The sequence below is a fragment of the Amblyomma mixtum genome, chromosome 3 (genome assembly GCF_055824585.1).
Source record: "Amblyomma mixtum isolate Tamu chromosome 3, ASM5582458v1, whole genome shotgun sequence".
NCBI lineage: Eukaryota > Metazoa > Arthropoda > Arachnida > Ixodida > Ixodidae > Amblyomma > Amblyomma mixtum.
Window position 1 is genome coordinate 257,953,201 of NC_143014.1, and position 20,579 is coordinate 257,973,779.

The 20,579-nt window shown below is 44.4% G+C and overlaps 2 protein-coding genes across 5 annotated transcripts in view; both read left to right on the forward strand.

Annotated features, from left to right (window-relative positions):
• The window catches only part of LOC149354515 (uncharacterized), a 42,196-nt gene extending 34,536 nt beyond the window's left edge, over positions 1 to 7,660 (forward strand). Inside the window, exons 10-13 of one of the 2 annotated variants that reach the window (XM_089583350.1) lie at positions 568 to 752; positions 3,043 to 3,104; positions 3,833 to 3,881; positions 7,623 to 7,660. In XM_089583350.1, coding sequence (XP_089439476.1) covers positions 568 to 752; positions 3,043 to 3,050 — 193 coding nt within the window. In that variant the 3' untranslated portion in view covers positions 3,051 to 3,104; positions 3,833 to 3,881; positions 7,623 to 7,660. The remainder of the gene's footprint in view (positions 1 to 567; positions 753 to 3,042; positions 3,105 to 3,832; positions 3,882 to 7,622) is intronic. The other variant, XM_089583349.1, reaches the window with a different exon arrangement.
• LOC149354516 (uncharacterized) overlaps positions 7,623 to 20,579 on the forward strand; it is a 36,397-nt gene continuing 23,440 nt past the window's right edge. For 2 of the 3 annotated variants that reach the window (XM_089583351.1, XM_089583352.1), the window contains exons 1-5: positions 7,623 to 7,696; positions 10,927 to 10,960; positions 13,552 to 13,704; positions 17,788 to 17,821; positions 18,838 to 18,973. In XM_089583351.1, coding sequence (XP_089439477.1) covers positions 13,596 to 13,704; positions 17,788 to 17,821; positions 18,838 to 18,973 — 279 coding nt within the window. In that variant the 5' untranslated portion in view covers positions 7,623 to 7,696; positions 10,927 to 10,960; positions 13,552 to 13,595. Of the gene's footprint in view, positions 7,697 to 10,926; positions 10,961 to 13,551; positions 13,705 to 17,787; positions 17,822 to 18,832; positions 18,974 to 20,579 lie in introns of those variants that run through there. The other variant, XM_089583353.1, reaches the window with a different exon arrangement.

A 20,579-nucleotide genomic window follows, 5' to 3' on the forward strand; every position in this document is an offset into this window, starting at 1 on the left:
GCTAATTTGTGCCACTCTATTGTTGCATTCTAAGGCGTAGCTCAATAGCCATCACAACCTATTGAGCTAAGTCACAACCTTCACCTGGTAAGCATTCATGGCACATGCACCCTAGAACCTTTTCAGTGGGATGAAAATCTGCAATTTTATCTCAGTGACTTTGCTGTTTCCAGTCACAGGGTTAAATCCCATTTGTCGCTGCTTCTTTTTGATATGGCCGAAGCCAAATTCATAGCAGGTGGTATATGGGAGTGGTATGACTAGGACTAACTGCTGGTAAGTTTTCCTGCCATGATATAAAAGCAAGCTTATGATATTAACCAATGTGTGATGCAATATGTGAGTGAAGGTTTCAGCTTGAGGGCACTGTGCTTGTTGGGCATATGATAGGACTAGTTACAAAGGAATGTGGAAATTTAGCTATGAAAAGTAAGAATGGGATTTTGGTTGTCAGAAAAGTTGCGGAGCAAGTACAACAGGTGGACTGTGCCGAGTGAACAGTGCTTCACACTTCTGTAGCCCTGGGTGGGACTCTTAGGTTTCCTGTGTGCCCCTCTCCATACGCAGTGGGAGAGCACAGTGTTGTCTTCGGAGTCGCAGAGCCACACGCTCAAACATCCAGAAAGGCGTGGACCCATGGTCTCAGCAGGCTCTGCGCACAAAGACCCGCCGCCACCACTGCGCACCGGGCAAGTGGCACCGACCAGTCTTCCCGGCCGACACCCCGGACCGCCACCGCCACTGCGCACCGGGCAAGTGGCACCGACCTGTCTTCCCGACCTACATCCCGGCTTATCTAGGCTTATCTAGGCGCTAAATGCTTTGTATTGCTCAACGGGAGCAACGAGTTAGAACTGTCTCAACATTTCTTCTCTAAGCTCCTGAAATCTGTGCACAAAACCACGCTGGGGTGATAGCTAAAGCATGATGACGCACAAATATGGCTTGGAGGTTCAGTGATCAGTCTCTTGTGGTTTTGTGTACAATGAACTGCCAGCCAGCCGCTGTTATTGCTCACCTGATCTTGATGCATCTATGCCCAGTGTTATAGCTTGAGGCGCAGTGCTGGTTCCCATCCGAGTTCATTTAGTTGTGTTGCGCATGATAAACTGAAGTGAAACCCATGCTGAGTGGGGGTAAAAGAGATATTTTCCTTGAAGTGCTTTACCAGGTTAGAGTTCATGAAGTGTTCGAGCATCTTGCAGCAAGTGAAAGTTAATGATATTAGTCCATGTGTGTACATTCACCTTCTTCAAAAATTTGCATCACATTGGATGTCTCTTCCAGTCTTAGGGCAATTTTTGCATTTTGTTCCATTGGATTGCTAAATGAGATGCAGCCTCTCTTGAGCAATACTTCAAAATGTAACCAGAAATTTTTTTCTTGTCCATGAGCTGAATGAGGGTTAGAGTGGCTTACTGCAGCCATGCGAGAAACGTTTTGCATAATTGTCCAGGAGCAGTAGGAGGCAGTATACAACTGTTGGCAGACCATGTGATTAATAGGTGATGCCAATACCCTCTTATGTATGTTTATCATTTACTTGCACGAACGTGGCTAGTTGAACAATTTAAAGAGCTTTGAGTGTGGTCGGGGGGAAGCTGGCATAGAGCGTTGTTGAACTGCTTTCTACCTCTGCAGAGGTGCGTGAAATCTTGCAGCAGACTTGCTTGCATTGGCCTAAAAGAGTGGTGTATTGATTGTGTTTCTCGTGTGTTCCTCATGTGTTTCTCATGTGGTTTCTGCAATTTTTGAGGCGTCATGCTTCAAGGAGAGTGCCGAAAGTCTAGAGGAAAACGATATATCCTCCCCACCACTGCGATGTTAAATGCATAGGAGAGAAAAAATAGGATTGGAGAAAAGTTGGACATAAGAGTGAAATTAATAGTGTAGTTATTATCTCCAAAATCATGTAGATGATACTTGCAGACCGAATGGCCTGCTTCAAAGCGAAAATGAAGCAATAGGAGAGACATCCTGTGTGACAGGTTGATAGAACGTAGCGTTTTGTATAAATTGGAACTGTTACAAATTTCAAAGCTCTGTAGTGCAAAAGACTCTTAACCCTGCGTTTAGAGCGCGGAAGTGTAAGCATCTTATGGTGCGAAAAAATCAACTGAATACAAAACAACCTGTGTATTTGCTGAAAGATGTTGCAGTCAGTTTCGATGACATCGAATGTACTGTGTGACACGCGTTGCTTGTGGCGCGATTTGTTAACGAGGAACATTGACGCAAATTACGGTATGCACCACACAGCTCAAGACAGCGTAAAAATCAGCGCCACGTTCAGCCCGGTGATTCCGGTGGCTCTGGTGTCAGGCGAGTGCAGCGGGGCCCGCCGATGCCTGGGCAGTCTTGTCGAGAGTTACCCCGAATTTCGCATATCACCTTGATCTGACTTCTTGGAACACGATGCGATACCAGTGTTCTAGATATAGAACTTTTGAATACTCTTCTGTGCGCACACCTGTGGGAAGTCCTAGGCGGGTTGAATTTTAGTTTACCTAGGTGGTATGCAGTTCGAGTGATTCCTCCCGAACATGTAACTCCGTCGGTTGCAGATTTCATCTCTTGGGTTTTTCGTTTCACAGCAGAGAGAGAGAGAGCAAGGATTAGACATATGGCATGCGACCTGACTCTACCTCATAGTTTTTAAAATTTTTATGGCCACACCCGTGGCATGTGGAGGTTCCCAGGATAGGGGTCTAACAGGAGCTGCAGCTTCTGGCCTACCCCACAGCCATAGCCACGCAGATCCGAGCCGCATCTGTGACCTACACCGCAGCTCACGGCCACCCCGGATCATCTAATTAGGATGTGTTAGTTTGTAACACAAAAACAAACCACTGAACCTTAGCTGTGGTTGGTGCTTGATGGCCTCAATTGCTTATACACTCTAATACCTAACACAACAAAATGAAATTGCGGTGCACTGCTTTCGTGATAAATGTAGTGTGCTTGCTACACCGTTCATTGCTTTGCTGAATCTATTTTGTATCGTCCAGTTCCGTTCTCATACATTATTTTTACATCTTTCAGGTCGATGACCTTGACTGAAGCGCATGGAGGCCTTAGCCACAAACACATTGCTGGCTTTCATGGTAGGTATTCTTGCTTGTATGCCTTCGTTCACTTTGCAACTCTGTAGCATCTATATTTGGGACTGTGAACTACTGCAGTATGTGTAAACCAAGCCTCAGTGTGGAGCTGGTTTGCAGATTCTTTTTTCCTCAGAGAGGCGAATCTAGGGGTCACCAATCAGGAATGAAAACAAACTTTTTTTACACAAGTATTAAGAAGCTTATGGTTAGAACAAGATATGTACTGTGTTTAGTCGCGTAATGATTGCACTCCTGAATTTTCTTGGCAAAATTAAAATTTTTTATTCCCCACATAATGATCGCACCCCGAACTTGCCGCTGCAATTTATGTGCCAAGTCTAGCCGACGATCGTACTTAACAGATGACATGTGCAGATGACCATCTTGCACTGTCAGCCACTATTTTTGTTTTGATATTGGTTGTAATGTTGCTGATGCTGAAACGTTGCTGTTGGTTGACCTGCAGTCACACGGGCAGTCTAAACGCGGTTATGCTTAACTATGGATACCAAACTTAACTGCGGTTATCTCGAATCACGATTCGCCGTTTTCACAAGATTCGCCACCATTCTGGATTGCGGTGGAACGAACAAAGTGATGCGGTGGTCCGGAGCGAAGCGACATTTGCAAATATCTAGCAGTGCAGATGGCACAGTGTCGTGAGATTTACTATAAAAGTTTTTTTGTTGATTGATCGTTATCAATGATTCACTATGTCTCCTTTTCAGGCCTCGCTACAACGAGAGCAGCCTCCGGCGCTTAGGATCGCAGAGCCTGGTAAGTCATTTAAGCGGATGGTACTTTGGTGCTTGCGCAAGGTGTTCGCGGCACATACTGGAACACTGAGAGTGCCGTCCGATGGCACTGCCTCCACAGCCAAATACATGGCCGCGCTGCCCGCAAGCCGACCGCGCCAGGGAAACATCTCTACGGCAGATCCCTAGTGGCAGCGTCAGAAAACGGTGTTAAACTTTGTTGTTCTCGTAAATAATAAGACCTGGAATACGGGAATGCCAGAAATGAGTCCTCCATGAGGATCGTTGACCTGTACCGAGTTGCTGATAAGAGTAATAGCTGCAATACAAGCTAGTTTTATGCTCCCAGCCGTGTAGCAGCTGCCGCCATTGCAGGGCGACTGACCTGATCTGCTTGCAAGCCAACTTCGCTGCTGAGGTGTCACTGAAAGCGATCATATATCTTTCTTTTAATATGAAACAGTGATGTTGTCACTAAGGCAGTGCCATAAGTCGACCATTTAGTATAAGCTTTGGTCAATTCAAAACAGCATCCGCTGTGGCTTCGATATGAAACAAGTGATGCCTAGTGACGACTAGGGGTAGCATGCCAGAGCGCCGTCGTCGTTGGCACTTTTGGGTGACACCATTGCGGTAAGCTCGCGGAATCCGGTGCTGCGAACGTTTTGAACGTGTCACCTACTTTAATGCTGTAGAAGAGATCGGACAAGCAAGCAAGCAAACAAACAAAAAAAAGATGGGAGGCTGTTCTTTGATCATGATGTATCTAGCATGAATTACCAGGGCAGCAGGAACGTATTTGCCGCCTCATATAAATTGCTCGAGCCATTCTTCATCTAGACTAGTTCTGCCATAAAATATATCCTATCGTCTCCTCGTGCTTCACTACACTTACCGCACATTTGCTGTTGGCCAGTCGCAATTAGCCCAGTGGTAATTGTGACTCTCTAGCGTGTGCCACTGCCTCCTGGGTACAGTGGCTGATGCATTCTGGCTGGATTCATGGCGTAGACTTCTGTTGTAAGTTGGTGCTGGCAAAAAAAGAGGATGATCAGAAATGTCACCTCGAATCATCATTTGCTTGACTTGCTAGCCAAGACATTGAGTGGTGGGTATACTACAGAAAAATCATGCAAACACTTCCATTTCCAATGCCTGTTACTGCGCTACGAGAGAGCCTTTCGAGACATTTTTCTTAAGAGTGCATTCCTGTAAACATGCCTTACAGCCGCCAGATAATAAGTAAATCTCCTGCCTTAAGTGACATGCAGGCCCTAGCTCACGCGACATTTCAAGCTTCTCTGCTAATAGTGGCCCTCGATGTGCGTAGGCTCAAATTTGATTTTTAGTAAGCAGTATGTGTGGTGACTGAAAAGAATTACTATATGTAATCTCTTTAGATGTTTTATACAGGGGAACAGTTTCATTCTAGGAGCATGACTTTCATGCATCTGTGTGTCACTTTTTGTTTGGCCAGAAATTTAAGTCTTGAGTTCTAAATTTTGTGCAGACCTCGTGTGGCTCACCTGCATTGTGTTAAGGGGAGGCTGGAAGAGGCACAAAGCCTGTCTGTGTGAGTGCCTGTAAGTGATCGTGGTGGTGTGACTCTTTTATTAGAAAATCCTTTCTACTATGCGTTCAGTACATCCTGGGCCAAGGCGACGAGGGCACGTTGCAGCCTCAGATCCAGGGAGGCGAGCCAGATGGGCCTCGATGAGGGTGGGGGGAAAGGATAGGCGGGGGACTGGAAGGCTGCGTGGCACTGTGTAAGGCAGTGTTCTATGTCTGCATGTGTGTGTGGACAGTTTAGGCACTTACGTGTGGAAGTGTACCGGTATAGATGACGTTTGGCTGGTGTATGTAGGAGATTAAACTGCATTCGGCTAATAATGCGAGCTTCATGGATCGATAAGGATGAGTGTGGTGGTCCTCCCTACTCACACAGTCCTCCCTACCCGCACCAAGCACCATGCACAACCACTTCCTGCTCCCAGTCCCCCTTCCTCCACACCACCTCGTTGTCTTCCCCAGTCTGTTCCAATGTGCTCCATTGTGACACCTAATGGCGCCATTGACACTGGCCTTTACAACGCGACGAATAAAAGTGGCGAAAGTACAAAGCCTTCAGGCACTTCTAGTAGCATGTGCACGAGAATCTTTTGGAGTGCCCATGGGTGGCAATTTTTTCAAAAGTGGATTGTGCAAATAAGTGCATGTAGTACTTGTTGATCAATTTTTAAACTGGTTGCAGATATGTCATGTGCAAATTAGTTTGTTATCTTGGGAGGCATATTTTTAATAAGCTTATCTAGGCGCTAAATGCTATGTATTGCTCAACGGGAGCGACGAGTTAGAACTGTCTCAGCATTTCTTCTCTAAGCTCCTGAAATCTTTGTGCACAAAACCACGCTGGGGTGATAGCTAAAGCATGACGACGCACAAATATGGCTTGGAGTTTCAGTGATCAGTCTCTTGTGGTTTTGTGTACAATGAACTGCCAACCAGCCGCTGTTATTGCTCACCTGATCTTGATGCATCTATGCCCAGTGTTATAGCTTGTGGCGCAGTGCTGGTTCCCATCCGAGTTCATTTAGTTGTGTTGCGCATGATAAACTGAAGTGAAACCCATGCTGAGTGGGGGTAAAAGAGATATTTTCCTTGAAGTGCTTTACCAGGTTAGAGTTCATGAAGTGTTCGAGCATCTTGCAGCAAGTGAAAGTTAACGATATTAGTCCATGTGTGTACATTCACCTTCTTCAAACATTTGCATCACGTTGGATGTCTCTTCCAGTCTTAGGGCAATTTTTGCATTTTGTTCCATTGGATTGCTAAATGAGGCGCAGCCTCTCTTGAGCAATACTTCAAAATGTAACCAGAAATTTTTTTCTTGTCCATGAGCTGAATGAGGGTTAGAGTGGCTTACTGCAGCCATGCGAGAAACGTTTTGCATAATTGTCCAGGAGCAGTAGGAGGCAGTATACAACTGTTGGCAGACCATGTGATTAATAGGTGATGCCAATACCCTCTTATGTATGTTTATCATTTACTTGCACGAACGTGGCTAGTTGAACAATTTAAAGAGCTTTGAGTGTGGTCGGGGGGAAGCTGGCATAGAGCGTTGTTGAACTGCTTTCTGCCTCTGCAGAGGTGCGTGAAATCTTGCAGCAGACTTGCTTGCATTGGCCTAAAAGAGTGGTGTATTGATTGTGTTTCTCGTGTGTTCCTCATGTGTTTCTCATGTGGTTTCTGCAATTTTTGAGGCATCATGCTTCAAGGAGAGCGCCGAAAGTCTAGAGGAAAACGATATATCCTCCCCACCACTGCGATGTTAAATGCATCGGAGAGAAAAAATAGGATTGGAGAAAAGTTATACATAAAAGTGAAATCAATTGTGTAGTTCTTATCTTCAGAATCAAGTAGATGATACCTACAGACCGAATGGCTTGCTCCAAAGCGAAAATTAAGCAATAGGAGAAACATCCTGTGTCACAGATTGTTAGAACGTAGCGTTTTGTATAAATTGGAATTGTTACAAATTTTCAAGTGCTGTAGTGCAAAAGACTCTTAACCCTGTGTTTAGAGCGTGAAAGCGTAACCATCTTATGGTGCGAAAAAACCAACTGAATACAAAACAACCTGTGTATTTGCTTAAAGATGTTGCAGTCAGTTTCGATGACATTGCATGTACTGTGTGACACCCGTTGCTTGTGGCGCGATCCGTTAACCAGGAACATTGTCAATAATTATGGGATGCACCATGCAGCTCAAGACCAGCTCAAGACGGTGTAAAAATCAACGCCACTTTCAGCCCGGTGGCTCCGGTGGCTCCTGTGGCAGGTGAGTCCAGCGTGCCCAGCCGATGTCGTTGCGGTCTTGGCGAGAGGTACCGCAAATTTCGCATATCACGTTGATCTAACTTCTTGGAACACGATGCGGTAGCAGTGCTCTAAATATAGAACTTTTGAATACTCTTCTGCTCACATATCTGGGGAATCAATGGATGGGTTGAATTTTAGTTTACCTACGTTGTGTGCAGTTAAAGTGATTCCTCCGGGTTTTTCTTCTGACCGCAGTGCAGAGAGAGAGCAGGGATAGACATATGGCATGCGACCTTACTCATGTTGCCCCTTTAAGGCAACCTTAAATTAACCTTAATTTACCTTATGTACACGTGTGACTGCTGCACTTTTTTCTACAGTTATGACACAGTGTGGCCATTGCATGGGGCCTGCACAGGACTTGGGATTAGCGCTGCCCCGATTATGCAGCCCATTTTTTCATGCTGTGACACAAATTAGCTGCGTTACGGTAAATTCTTCTGATGCATACTGCAATGAAAGTATGAATGATAAGATGCACGCCCGATGACCGGCACGAATAAACTGTGTAACGTAAAACAGGTTGCTAGGTCGGTTTACTAGCAAACGTGACGTAATCATAAGTTAAAATGAGGATCTTCCAAAGATCTGGCACTCAGCTACAGTAATGATACCTGGGCTGATGGTTCGGAGTAGCGTTCTACGCATGCGACTCATGCCTGTCAGTGGGAGGTAGTGCTCCCCTGGCTCTGTGTCTGCACTTTACTCTCAAAAGCTTCGCAGAAATCAGTTTTATGTTCATTTTAATGTCAGGTTAATGTGCGCTGGTAAACTGATAAGGCTAGACCTTTTATATTAAAATATGACTACAGTGGAACACTGACTATGTGTCGTCCACGGGAAGGCCCACATTTGAAAGCATTTTTTTTTGTTTTCACTTCATTTTTATTTCAGTTGCCTTTGTGAATTCTGTAAGCCTAATTTGTTGGCATATGCCATTCAGTTCTTGTGAATTGCCTTTTTTTTTTTAATCCAAGCGTTTGCTTAAAGTATTTCCCTTTGCGTTCGCTTCCAACTGAGAACCGACTTATCGCACTTGCCGACGCCAGGCTTCTCTTCAATCAGCTATGCTTCCCGCACTGCTGTCCGCCACGCGCCCACTTCCCTCGCACTGAGAGGCATTGGCCGAGAACTGGAGCCAGAGGGCTGCGTGGAGGGAGAGCCATTCCTAAGCAGCCACGTGCACACAACCGCCAGTCTATATTCAGCTGAGGAACCTAGGCGGTGGCATGGCCACAATCACAGCATGAAGCGGATGGCAGAATAGGAGAAGTGACAAAAGCCCACTGATTCCTTGAGGGAGTGAACAGTATCCCTATGCTGCCTAATCCCACCTTCTGATATCCGCATGGCAGCCTGTGAGCTAATGGGCTGAGCTTTGGGAATATATATTGACTTGCTTGTGGATGTGCTGTGGAATGTGCCAGTGGCGGAACATGAAAAGCATTTTTAATTGCATTGCAGTGAAGTTTCTTATATAATCAGCGCTTTCTGTGCACCATCTCTTGTTTCCACCTCAATTTGTTGTAAAACATATGTGTTCCTAAATCCCTGCCTAGGCATGGAATGCAGCCTATGACAGGCGCTATCAAAGCATACATTAAGATTGCTGTTTGTATAGCTATAAGTATGACGACTTTTCTGTTGGATGTGTTTGTGTTGCACCGTGTGCCTAAGCATGGTTGCTATTCTCGTAAATGTGTTTATATGGATTTCATGGGATGAGAACGTAACAACCGCGTGCTTTGGGACCACAGCAGTGATGATGACGACAGCACTAGTGAGGACGATGGCGCAAGGGTGTTCGAGTAGTCCAGTGAATAATGCATTTTCATTTTGGAATGTGCCTTCGGGCAAGCTTTTTTTTTCTGACATGCGGTGTGTGGGGGGGCTCAACTTAATTTCAGTCGACATACATAGCCGTGTAAATGCATTAGTTAACCTCGCCCCCTCCCCCCCCCCCCCAAATAGCACGTTAGGCGAGAAAAGAGAAGAACATGCCCGTGGGCACATTCTACTCTTCTGCTTCAGTCTTCTAGAGCTCCCTGCTTCAACTGGCTTGCCAATGTCGATGCATGGCATTGTGCTCTGCAGTTTCAGGAATAGAAGGGCACCAGCAGGGGATGTTTTCAGGGCTGGTTGCTTTTTGTCGCTCATCCAGACTGATGGATCTCTGCGAATGCTGTGAATAGAGCCATGAAATGTTACCACTTATTCCTGAAGGCATTGCGAAACTGCAAATGAGTAGAAAATAAAAAAAAAATAATCTAAGATTGCCTAAGCTTTTCCTGATGTGGCTTTAGCTCCAGGGCTTCCTTGCTGCTAGCCTGTCAGCTAGAGGGCTGAGCTTTGCCCATGGCCCTGCAGCTGTGCACTAAATGGTGGTCTAGGCACTTAGCAGCCACTGAATGGAATAGATTTCTCTATGGAGAAGCACCTGGCAGCATTTGGGGTGCTAATTTGTGCCACTCTATTGTTGCATTCTACGGCGTAGCTCAATAGTTATCACAACCTATTGAGCTAGGTCACAACCTTCACCTGGTAAGCATTCATGGCACATGCACCCTAGAACCTTTTCAGTGGCATAAAAATCTACAATTTTATCTCAGTGACTTTGCTGTTTCCAGTCACAGGGTTAAATCCCATTTGTGGCTGCTACTTTTTGATATGGCCGAAGCCAAATTCATAGCAGGTGGTATATGGGAGTGGTTTGACTAGGACTAACTGCTGGTAAGTTTTCCTGCCATGACATAAAACCAACCTTATGATATTAACCAATGTGTGATGCAATATGTGAGTGAAGGTGTCAGCTTGAGGGCACTGTGCTTGTTGGGCATATGATAGGACTAGTTACAAAGGAATGTGAAAATTTGGGTATGAAAAGTAAGAAAGGGATTTTGGTTGTCAGAAAAGTTGCGGAGCAAGTACAACAGGTGGACTGTGCCGAGTGAACAGTGCTTCACACTTCTGTAGCCCTGGGTGGGACTCTTGGGTTTCCTGTGTGCCCCTTCCGTATGCAGTGGGAGAGCACAGTTGGTGCATTGGATCTTCATTAGCAGAAGAGTGACAAAAGTTTGGTATACTAGACTGGTAGGCGTGTCTCTTGGTAATGGAATTTTAGTACCTGCTGCACCTTCTCTGCAAGTGCCGGTTCTCCCTGTTGACTTTGTTGATGTATTCTCGGTGCAGGGCATCGGCGTTTTGGATGTGCTTCTGGGCCCAGGTACGTGCTTTGAATGTGTGCATTTCCTCTTTTTTTTTTCTGCTAAGCATTTATGCTGCAATTTCAGACTTTGCTGATGTCTGTTGAACTAACTAACATTGGATTTTAGTTTCACATCCGTCCGTCAGAAGTCCTGCCAGATCGATATCATTTTTATAGATTTCAGTAAAGAGAATGGGACCTCGTCTCCCGTCCTAAATTAATTCCCACGCTTCAACAAGTTGGTCTTCCTAGCATCATAGTTAACTGTGGTTTAGCTTGCCATCTAATCGAATACAATTTGTTAGTATTGACAATTATTCAGGTAATGTTCCTGTCTCTTCTGGTGTCTCCCAAGGAAGTATTCCAGCTCTCCTGTTATTTTTTATATGTAGTAACGACGACATTGTTGAAGTTTTCCTCATCCTGTTCAAATCGGGCTGTTTAGAAATGGCTCTGTTTTGTTTAATGTAATTACTTGTTGTGAATACCTGGTCTCACTTAAGTATACTCCAAAGAATATTCTCGATTGGTGTATTCAGTAGGACACGAGAGTCCCACTTGCTTCGAGTGCTGGCAATAGGTAAACTACGTCCCTATGAGGCACACTTTTGTGTGCTGTATACTAGTACATGCAATGGAACATCATTAAGCGTGTTGTTATCTTTCTCTGATAGGCCTCCTTTTAATTTCACTTTCACATTATTTGTTCTCAGGTTTCAATACAGAGAAAACAAAAATGCCGAGGATATAAAGTACGGTGTACTTGACAGGGCCCTAAACCTCCAACTTAGTTCGGAATGTTTGGAAACACCGCAATTTCCTTCTAAAAAACTAAACTACACGTTTAGAACGCACCGAGTTCTATGCAGCAATAAAAAAAAAGCGCTACTAAGAGCACATCGCAACAACTGGCATGAGGTACATTAAGTAGGACAACAAATATATATATCTGCTAAAATGTGCTCTTAGTTAAAGGTTACAGTACTAAATGGAAATTTATGAAATAAAATACAACACTGATGACATGATGGTACAACAAATAACTCTGAACACATTGAGTAGAACAATACAACTGGAATGAAAAAAGGGATCATTTCTGTATGTTCTGCATGTTTTTCCAAATATGGCTTGACAGTTTGACGACGCTCAGTTTGGTGGAAACAAAAAAACTCAAGTTGAGCTTTTAGGCTCTTTTCATTTTTCAGAGCCCCATGATACTTCCTGAAGCAAAATGCAGCTGCACTGTGGTGTTCCTCACTTTGAGCCGATGATATATATTTAATGTAGTGTTTTTGTCAGTCGAACGTGTATTGTATTTGCCACGTTTGAAAACTAGTGAAGCATCCCTAGAAAGTATCTTTTGGAAAAAGTCGTATTCGTACCACTGAGTACGTACTTATTCTCGGGCTTTGCTTGTACTTGCCCAGAGAAGTAAAGCTGCACTGCCGCTCGTTCTGAAGTGGATGAATGATTGCGATGCCAGCATTTTCTCTAGCCATCTCTGTGTAACTCTGTACCTTCGAGAAGTTTGCCATGACTCAGGGCCACATCTCTCCCCTTCACATCGTATACTAGGTACTACAAATGCGGTTGATGCTAATTTAGGGATGATACAAATTCGGGAAATTCCCCGACTCGAGTGCATTGTGAACAGTGTGGTTAATTTCGGATGTTCCAAAGACTTCCTCACTCCATTACGGATATGTACGTGCAAGCTGCGAGCAGTGGCACTCGGCCCACACATCACAGACTCCGCAATTCCTAGGTTGTGCGCACAAGGAGCAGTGAGTGGCAGCATGTGGCCGTAAATAAATACTGTCAGCCATAAACGAGTCTGTGCACGTACATTTCGCATGATGCTTGAAATCTGTGTGAGTACATTTCGCATGATGCTCGATACCGATTTTGTTTGTTTTTGAGGTGATACGATGCTTGGGATTATGCGAATTTGCTCACGACCTTGTTAGATTCGTATCGAGATTCGACTGCACTAGGCGAAGTGAAATGCTGTTTTTGGCCTAGCAGCGCTAAACTGGTTCCTGGTGCTGTGAACACAATTCATAATACACAGTAGCTTGATTGAGGGTCTTTACGCAGTGACCACGAAGGAGGGTGCTCAGTATCTGCTCTCAGCCGCTAGAAAAGTTTTTGTGGAAACGTATCATGTCAGGCATCGTAAATGAACCCAGGAATCCTTGTTGCTTTTAACTGCATGGCTTCGCGTTTTACAATGCGTGGTACGACTCCAATAAGCGTAATTTTCGTTTACTTGTTTTACCAGCAGAAATTCTTGTATTGATTTTTATGAAATGTGTGTATAGTCAAATTTCAATGCAGCAAACACTCACGGCAGTCTATATTTAATTCTCTATCAGCTAGCCATGTAATGTTATGTAATTAATTTCCCCCACAGTGTACACGGTGACTCAGTGGTTATGGTGCTTGGCTGCTAACATGAAAGGTGCGGGTTCGATCCCGCTGGTGGCAATCGAATTTCGATGAACGCGAAATTCTAGAGGCCTGTTGACTGTGCGAGGGTTTGCCTGAACTGCAGAAGACTGGGCTCCTGTTTGGCTCAGACCATTGTTATTACTCATTGTTTTATTCAGGCGGCTCAAAGGAGGCATTCTGTCGTCCATCAGCGGTCGTAGCAATGGAGGATGGGAAATATGCCGTAAAAGATGACTGCTGCATCTACATCTTCTCCAAACACGGTCAATTCATCCACACTTTGGGGAAGGGGAGCCTGCGCAGGCCATATGGTGAGTTGTTTTATGAACTGTGTGTGGTTTCTCTGCAGTGCTCTAGTACGACCACCATAGCTGCTGCTGTGCCTTCCGGCGATGTTTAAAGCTAGCAGTGGGTGCCGTAATTGCAGCCAAAGGCCTGACGACGTTTATGTGGCAGGTGAATCACATTGCGGAAGGGAAAAGAAAAAGAATATAGAAGGGATGGATGCATACTTGTCAGCAGATGAACCATTGAAATGCGTGGTATGCGTGCATACATACACAGGCACTTGAAGCAGAAGTAAACTAGCCAGGAGGGCCGCCGTGGTGGCTCAGTATTTATGGCGCTCGGCTGCTGACCCGAAAGACGCGAGTTCAATCTCGGTCGCGGCGGTCGAATTTCGATGGAGGTGAAATTATAGTGGCCCGTGTACTGTGCGATGTCAATGCACATTAAAAAACCCCAGGTGGTCAAAATTTCCAGAGCCCTCCACTACAGCGTCCCTCACAGTCCGAGTTGCTTTGGAACGTTAAACCGCCGTAAACCATACTTGCAGGGCAGAAAGAACAAGTGGGTCATAGTAAAGTTTGAGGCATGCAACGTGCACCGTTAAGTGGTTTTAGTGACGATGGTCCAAAGAAGACTCAATGGCCTCACCAATATAGTTCACTGGGGAGGTTTGCTGAATATTTTATCTAAAATATTTGAAGGCGCCACCAACCGCGGGTCACAAAATTTCATTGCCAAATGTAACATTATGAATGATTCACAGTATGTGATTTTGAAGAAAGGTCTACAGAAAAAGAACGGCTAACAGTTAAATAGAAAATTATTGATAACATCGGAGCGAGAAAATGCAGGCTTGCTTGTTTTTAGACTTTGTAAATGCTTTTGACTGCGTTTATCGTATTGTTCTCCTCCACTATCAATTGTTATGGTGTGCATGGAATTTCTGCAGCCCTGTTTGATAGTCATTTCGCAAACAGTTTTCAGTATGTCCACATATACTCCTATGATTCGAAGAAGCTCCACATCACACAAGATGTGTGCCACAGGACTCGATCTTAGGGCCGCTTCTGTTGATAACTTGTGTTAATGATATATTAATATGACAGATTCATCAGACGTGGTAATGTATACTGGGGACACAATTTTTTCAGTGATCCAGCTTTGGGCCCGCTTGAAGACAAGGCAAATGCGTTAACCTTCTAACTCACCTTCCCTCCTGGTTGCATACAAACAGACTGTCTTAGATCTTTCGAAGACGCTCTACCTAATTTTCAGGCCTATTAACACTATAGAAGGACATCTGCTTAATGTTTATTCTGGTTACACTGCGATTTAGAAGATTTTCGAGTCACAAATTTTTGGTGTTTGGTTCAGCGAGACGCTATGTTGGAATACACATAATTTGAAACTTGCTGCCAGTCTGAGCAGAGTGGTTGGCTGCCTTTACTGATTGGCTGGCGTAATACCTACGTGGCCAAAGATATCAATGAATTATGCACAGTTACTCCAAAACCTGTTACTGCATTCTCGTCTGGGAACTGCAACTTCTGGTAATTACAAAAAAATTAATAACGATGCAAAAGAAAGCATTGAGAGCAATTGGGGAAATCACAGCCGACCACAGAACCTCTGGACAATGCCATTGTTCATCAAATGCAGTATTCTGAAGGTAGATGAGATATATTTGTTCAGACTATTTGAACATATTCACAAAAACTGATCATATGCTTTTATTTTTGATAATTCTTCCTTAACATAGCACTTCAGAATGCAGCAAAAATTGGTTCCTAAAATCTGGTCTTATTATAGTAAATGGACACTATGTTACCAAGTTCCTGCAGCCATTAATAAATTACCGCCACTTCATTTCAATTCTTCCACATCAAGGTCCAAAGAGAACCTAGAACAATACTTAATAAGTAGTATCATTCAGTTTCCGTAATATTTCGCTCGAGATTTCCTTGCAGTTACTGGGTGAGTGCTATGATTCATGCTACTTTGTTTGACAATTATGTATTATGATAAGAAAATCTTTGTTATGTTGTTCTGTTTACTCTTTCTAGAAAATTGAGTGTTGCAAATTGTTCTGGGGCATCATTGTGTTACAACCTGCATATACAACCTCTTTTTTTTCCCCCTAACTTTTATAATTTTTTACAAAAATTATCCAATTCTTTATTCTCTTTCCATGGAAAAGGGGGAGCTGAGAGAAAAGGCTGACTTGCCTGACGAAGGCCTCTGCACCCGTATACAGTTTGCGAGACAGTGGCAAAAAAAGAAAGAAAAAAAATCTTATTTGTACTAGTCTCCTTTCCGCAGCCCATCCGCACACTGAAGAATGCCGCCTGAGTTTTTGGTGCTGAGTGGTGAACGAATGCTGAAGCTGGCGGCATTCTTAAGTGTGCGGATGGGCTGCGGAAAGGAGACTAGTTGCAGAGGCATCTGCTATACTGGAGGATGGTGTCCATGGTAGACGTGGGCTCGCGACCTCAAAGGAAGAGAAAAGACGGAGAGGAGCCTGTCGTAGTATCCATTGCCTTATTGCAGTTCTACGTGACACAAGGAAGGGCCTATTCCCAGTTTGGGTGAGCATAGCCAGTGTACATGGCGAGGATGTTGCGTAGGGTGCGGTTGAAGAGCTCGGTCATGCCATTAGTTTGAGGGTGGCACGCTGTAGTGGAGCGATGAATGATTTTGAGCGCTGCTTCAGCAGCATTCGAAAGAAAAACGCATCCATAGTCACTCTGCAGTTCATGAGGTGTGCCGTGGCACAGAACAAGACGAGGAAGATTGAAGGAGTCAAAATCGTTGGCTGGGGCAGAGGGCAGAGCACGCAACTCAATTCCGTGACTGTCTGGGTGGAGCGAAGTGGTAGCCAGCGTGTATTTGAAAGGCTACATAGATTGAAAATACAGTGTCTGCACCTTTGCACCATGATGCAAGAGCTTTCAATGCCAACTAAAAGAAAAATTTCATGAGTGCTTTCAAAAGCAGATCCACCTCCTCAAAGAATAGTCTGACATGGATGAAGGTTGTGTAGAGAAGAGAAGTACTGCTTTTACAGAATAGAAACACCAATTTTTCCAATCAGCGTGCTCTGTCCTTTGGAACTCCTCTTATTATTAAACCAAGTGTTCTGGCTGTAGCCAGCTCAGCTAATAGTGCTTACCTCTGCATTTCTTTTCATTAACAATTTTATCGTTTTCTAAGTCTGTCGTATCTACCTTATATAGCTCGCGAACATTTTCACACAATCGTCTACCTTGGGACTGGAAATATGGTCAGTGATTGGAGCTAGCAAGTGACATTCGGTGCCTAGTGGAGGCTCTGTGCTCTCTTCTGTAACATGTTTATCAAATAATACAGTTAGGGTCAGCCAGCACGTGGGAATGCAGTTGTTAAAATTTCTCCTGGGAAAGAACAGTATGCGCCGCATTCATACGAAGCTTGGAGATTAGATCTGTCATGTATTCGATATTACGTTTAAAAATTCATAGCATGTGGTATGGGAGTGGTTAGACTCGGCGTAACTGCAGGTAAGCTTTCCTGCCATGACATAAAACCAACCTTATGATTGTAACAAATGTGTGATGCAATATGTGAAGGTGTCAGCTTGAGGGCATCATGCTTGTTAAGAATATGATAGTACTATATGCAATGAAACGCAAGAAAGGGATTTTGATTGAGGGAAAATTTGCTGGGCAAGTACGGCCGGTAGACTGTGCCGAGTGAACAGTGCTGCGCATTTTTGTGCGATGTCAGTGCACGTTAAAGAACCCCAGGTGGTCGAAATTTCCGGAGCCCTCCACTACGGCGTCTCTCATAGCCTCAGTCGCTTTGGGACGTTAAACCCCATAAACCAAAACCAACCAAACCACTTTTGTATTTGGATGGGACCCTGGTTTCCTGTGTGCCGCTTTCCGTACGCAACGGAATGAGCACACAGTTGGCACAACAGATATTCATTAGCGGAAGAGTGACAAAAGTGGGGTATACTAGTCCGGTAGGCCTGTCTCTTAATAATGGAATTTTGTCTTATACTTATTGCACCTTCTCTGCAAGTCCCGGTTCTCCCTGCTGACTTTGTTGATGTATTTTCTGTGCAGGCTCTCGGTGCTTTCGATGCGGTGCTGGGACCAGGTATGTGCTTTGAATGTGTGCATTTTTTTTTTTGTGCTAAGCACTTCTAGCTGCAATTGCAGATCTTGTCGATGTCTGTGCAACTAACATTGGATTTTAGTATCACATTCGTCCCTGAGAAGTCCTCCCAGATTGATATCATTCTTATAGATTTCAGTAAAGAATGGTACCTCGTCCCCCATCCTAAGTCGATTCCAAAGCTTCAACAAGGCTGTCTTCCTGACGTTGTAGTTAATTGTGGTTTAGCTTACTATCTAACCTAATGCAATTTGTTAGGATTGACCTTCATTAATATAATGTTCCTGTCTATTCTGGTGTCCCCCAAGGATATATTCTAGCTTTCCTGTTATTTTTGAGATGTATAAACATTGTTAGTTTTCTTCATCCAGTTGAAATCAGGCTTTTTGCAAATTGCTCTGTTTTGTTTAATATAATTACTTGTGATTACTTTGCAAATTGCTCTGATTTGTTTAATATAATTACTTGTGAATACCTGGTCTTATTTAATTATATTCTAAAGAATAATCTCAATTGGTGTTATCAGTAGGGCACGTTAGTCCCACTTGCTTCTAGTGCTGGCAAAATGCAAACTTTGTCTCCATGTAGCACATTTTTGTGTGCTGAATACTAGTGCATACAATGAAACACCATTAGGCGTGTTTTTATCTTTCTCTTGTAGGCCTCTTTTTAATTTCACTTTCACATTATTTGTTCTCAGTTTTCCATGTAGAGAAAACTAGAATGTCGGGGACAAAAAGTACAGTGCACCTGACTGGGTCATAAACCTCAAACTTAGTTAGTTTGGAAAGTTTGGAAGCAGTGCAATTTCCCTCTAAAAAAAAATACACGTATAGAATACACACAACTCTAATGCAGCAATAATAAAAAAAGCGGTACTAAGAGCACATCACAGGAACTGACATGAGATATATTATGTAGGACAAATAGTATATATATCTGCTGAAAAGTGCTGTGAAAGTTTACAGTACTGGCTGGCTGCCCACTTTCCAGACCAGGACTATGCTTCGCCTGCAGTGCAAGGCATTGGCCATGGCCTGGTGCCAGGGGGACTGCAGATTCCTAGGCAGCCACGCGTCCGGCCACCTGCCTACATTAAACTCAGGAAGCCAGGCGATGACATGTATGGCAAGGGTGAGTCTTTCCTTGGTGGGCGCACCGGTCATGGAACATGAAAGCACCAGAGGGGGGTGCAAGGGCAGCGTGTTGCGTAAAAGGCAAGCGGCGACGGTAGGTGATGTGATATGGTGAACTACTACTGCTTGAATGAATTCAACATAAAAAAAGCCCACTCAACTCCTCTGGTGATGCAGCGATGGCGTAGAGGTAGAGCATCCGCCTCACGTGCAAGAGGACCGGGATTCGAATCCCGGTGCCACGCAATTCTCCACCGGATAAAAAAAAAAAAAACTCCGCGTGTCGATGGAATTGCATAACCAGGCTTGGAGTGCGGCCTGATTTCGGTGACCAGAACCGACAACGCACTTCCTCACCAGAACAGGATTTGGCCACCCTGGTGTAGTACTTGGCCACAACCTTCTATGATCAAACCAATTAACCCTCGGCCCTCAGTCCCCAGTGGGTGCGGAGCAACTGACCAAGGCGGCGGTCAGATCTGTGATGCAGCGGAGGGTGCTAAGAATCTCTGGCTCCGGACAGGCCGCCATTGGAAACTGAACCTGGCAATGTTTAACGCAAGAACCTTATCAAGTGAGGCTAGCTTAGCAGTGCTATTGGAGGAATTAGCCGGTAATAAATGGGATGTCATAGGGCTTAGTGAGGTTAGGAGGACAGATGAGGCGTATACAGTACTAAAGGGCGGGGATGTACTGTGCTATCGTGGATTAGCAGATAGGCGAGAACTAGGTGTGGGATTCCTCATTAATCAGGATATAGCTGGCAACATCAAGGACTTTTACAGTATTAACGAAAGAGTGGCAGCTAGCGTAATTAGCCTTAATAAGAGGTACAAGCTGAAGGTGGTGCAGGCCTACGTGCCTACATCAAGCCATGAGGACCAGATAGTTGAAGGCTTCTATGAGGATGTGGAATCGGCAGTGACCAAAGTAAAATCACAGTACACTGTACTGATGGGCGACTTTAATGCAAAGGTAGGTAAAAAGCAGGCTTGAGACAAGGCGGTAGGTGACTATGGCATAGGTTCTAAGAACAGTAGGGGAGAGTTATTACTAGAGTTTGCAGATAGAAATAATTTACAGATTATGAATACCTTCTTCCGCAAACGAGCAAACAGGAAGTGGACGTGGAAGAGCCCCAATGGTGAGACTAAAAATGAAATAGACTTCATACTGTGTGCACACCCTGGCATCGTCGAGGATGTGGAGGTCCTCGGTAAGGTCCGTTGTAGCGACCACAGAATGGTAAGGTCTCGTGTTAGCTTAGATTTGAAGAGGGAACGAAGGAAACTGGTGAAGCGATAGGCTATTAACGAGTTAGCATTAAGAGGGAAGGTAGAGGAATTCAGGATTTCGCTGCACAACAGATATTTCGCTTTAACTGAAGAAGACGATCGTAGTGTTGAAACAATGAATGATAATCTTACAGCTATCGTTACAGAGCGCGCCGCAGAAGTAGGTGGTAGGATGGTTCGACAGGATACCAGCAAGCTATCTCAGGAGACTAAAGATCTGATTAAGAAATGCCAAACTATGAGGACATCTAACTCCACAGACAGGATAGAACTAGCAGAGCTATCGAAGTTAATAAGTAAGTGCAAGGT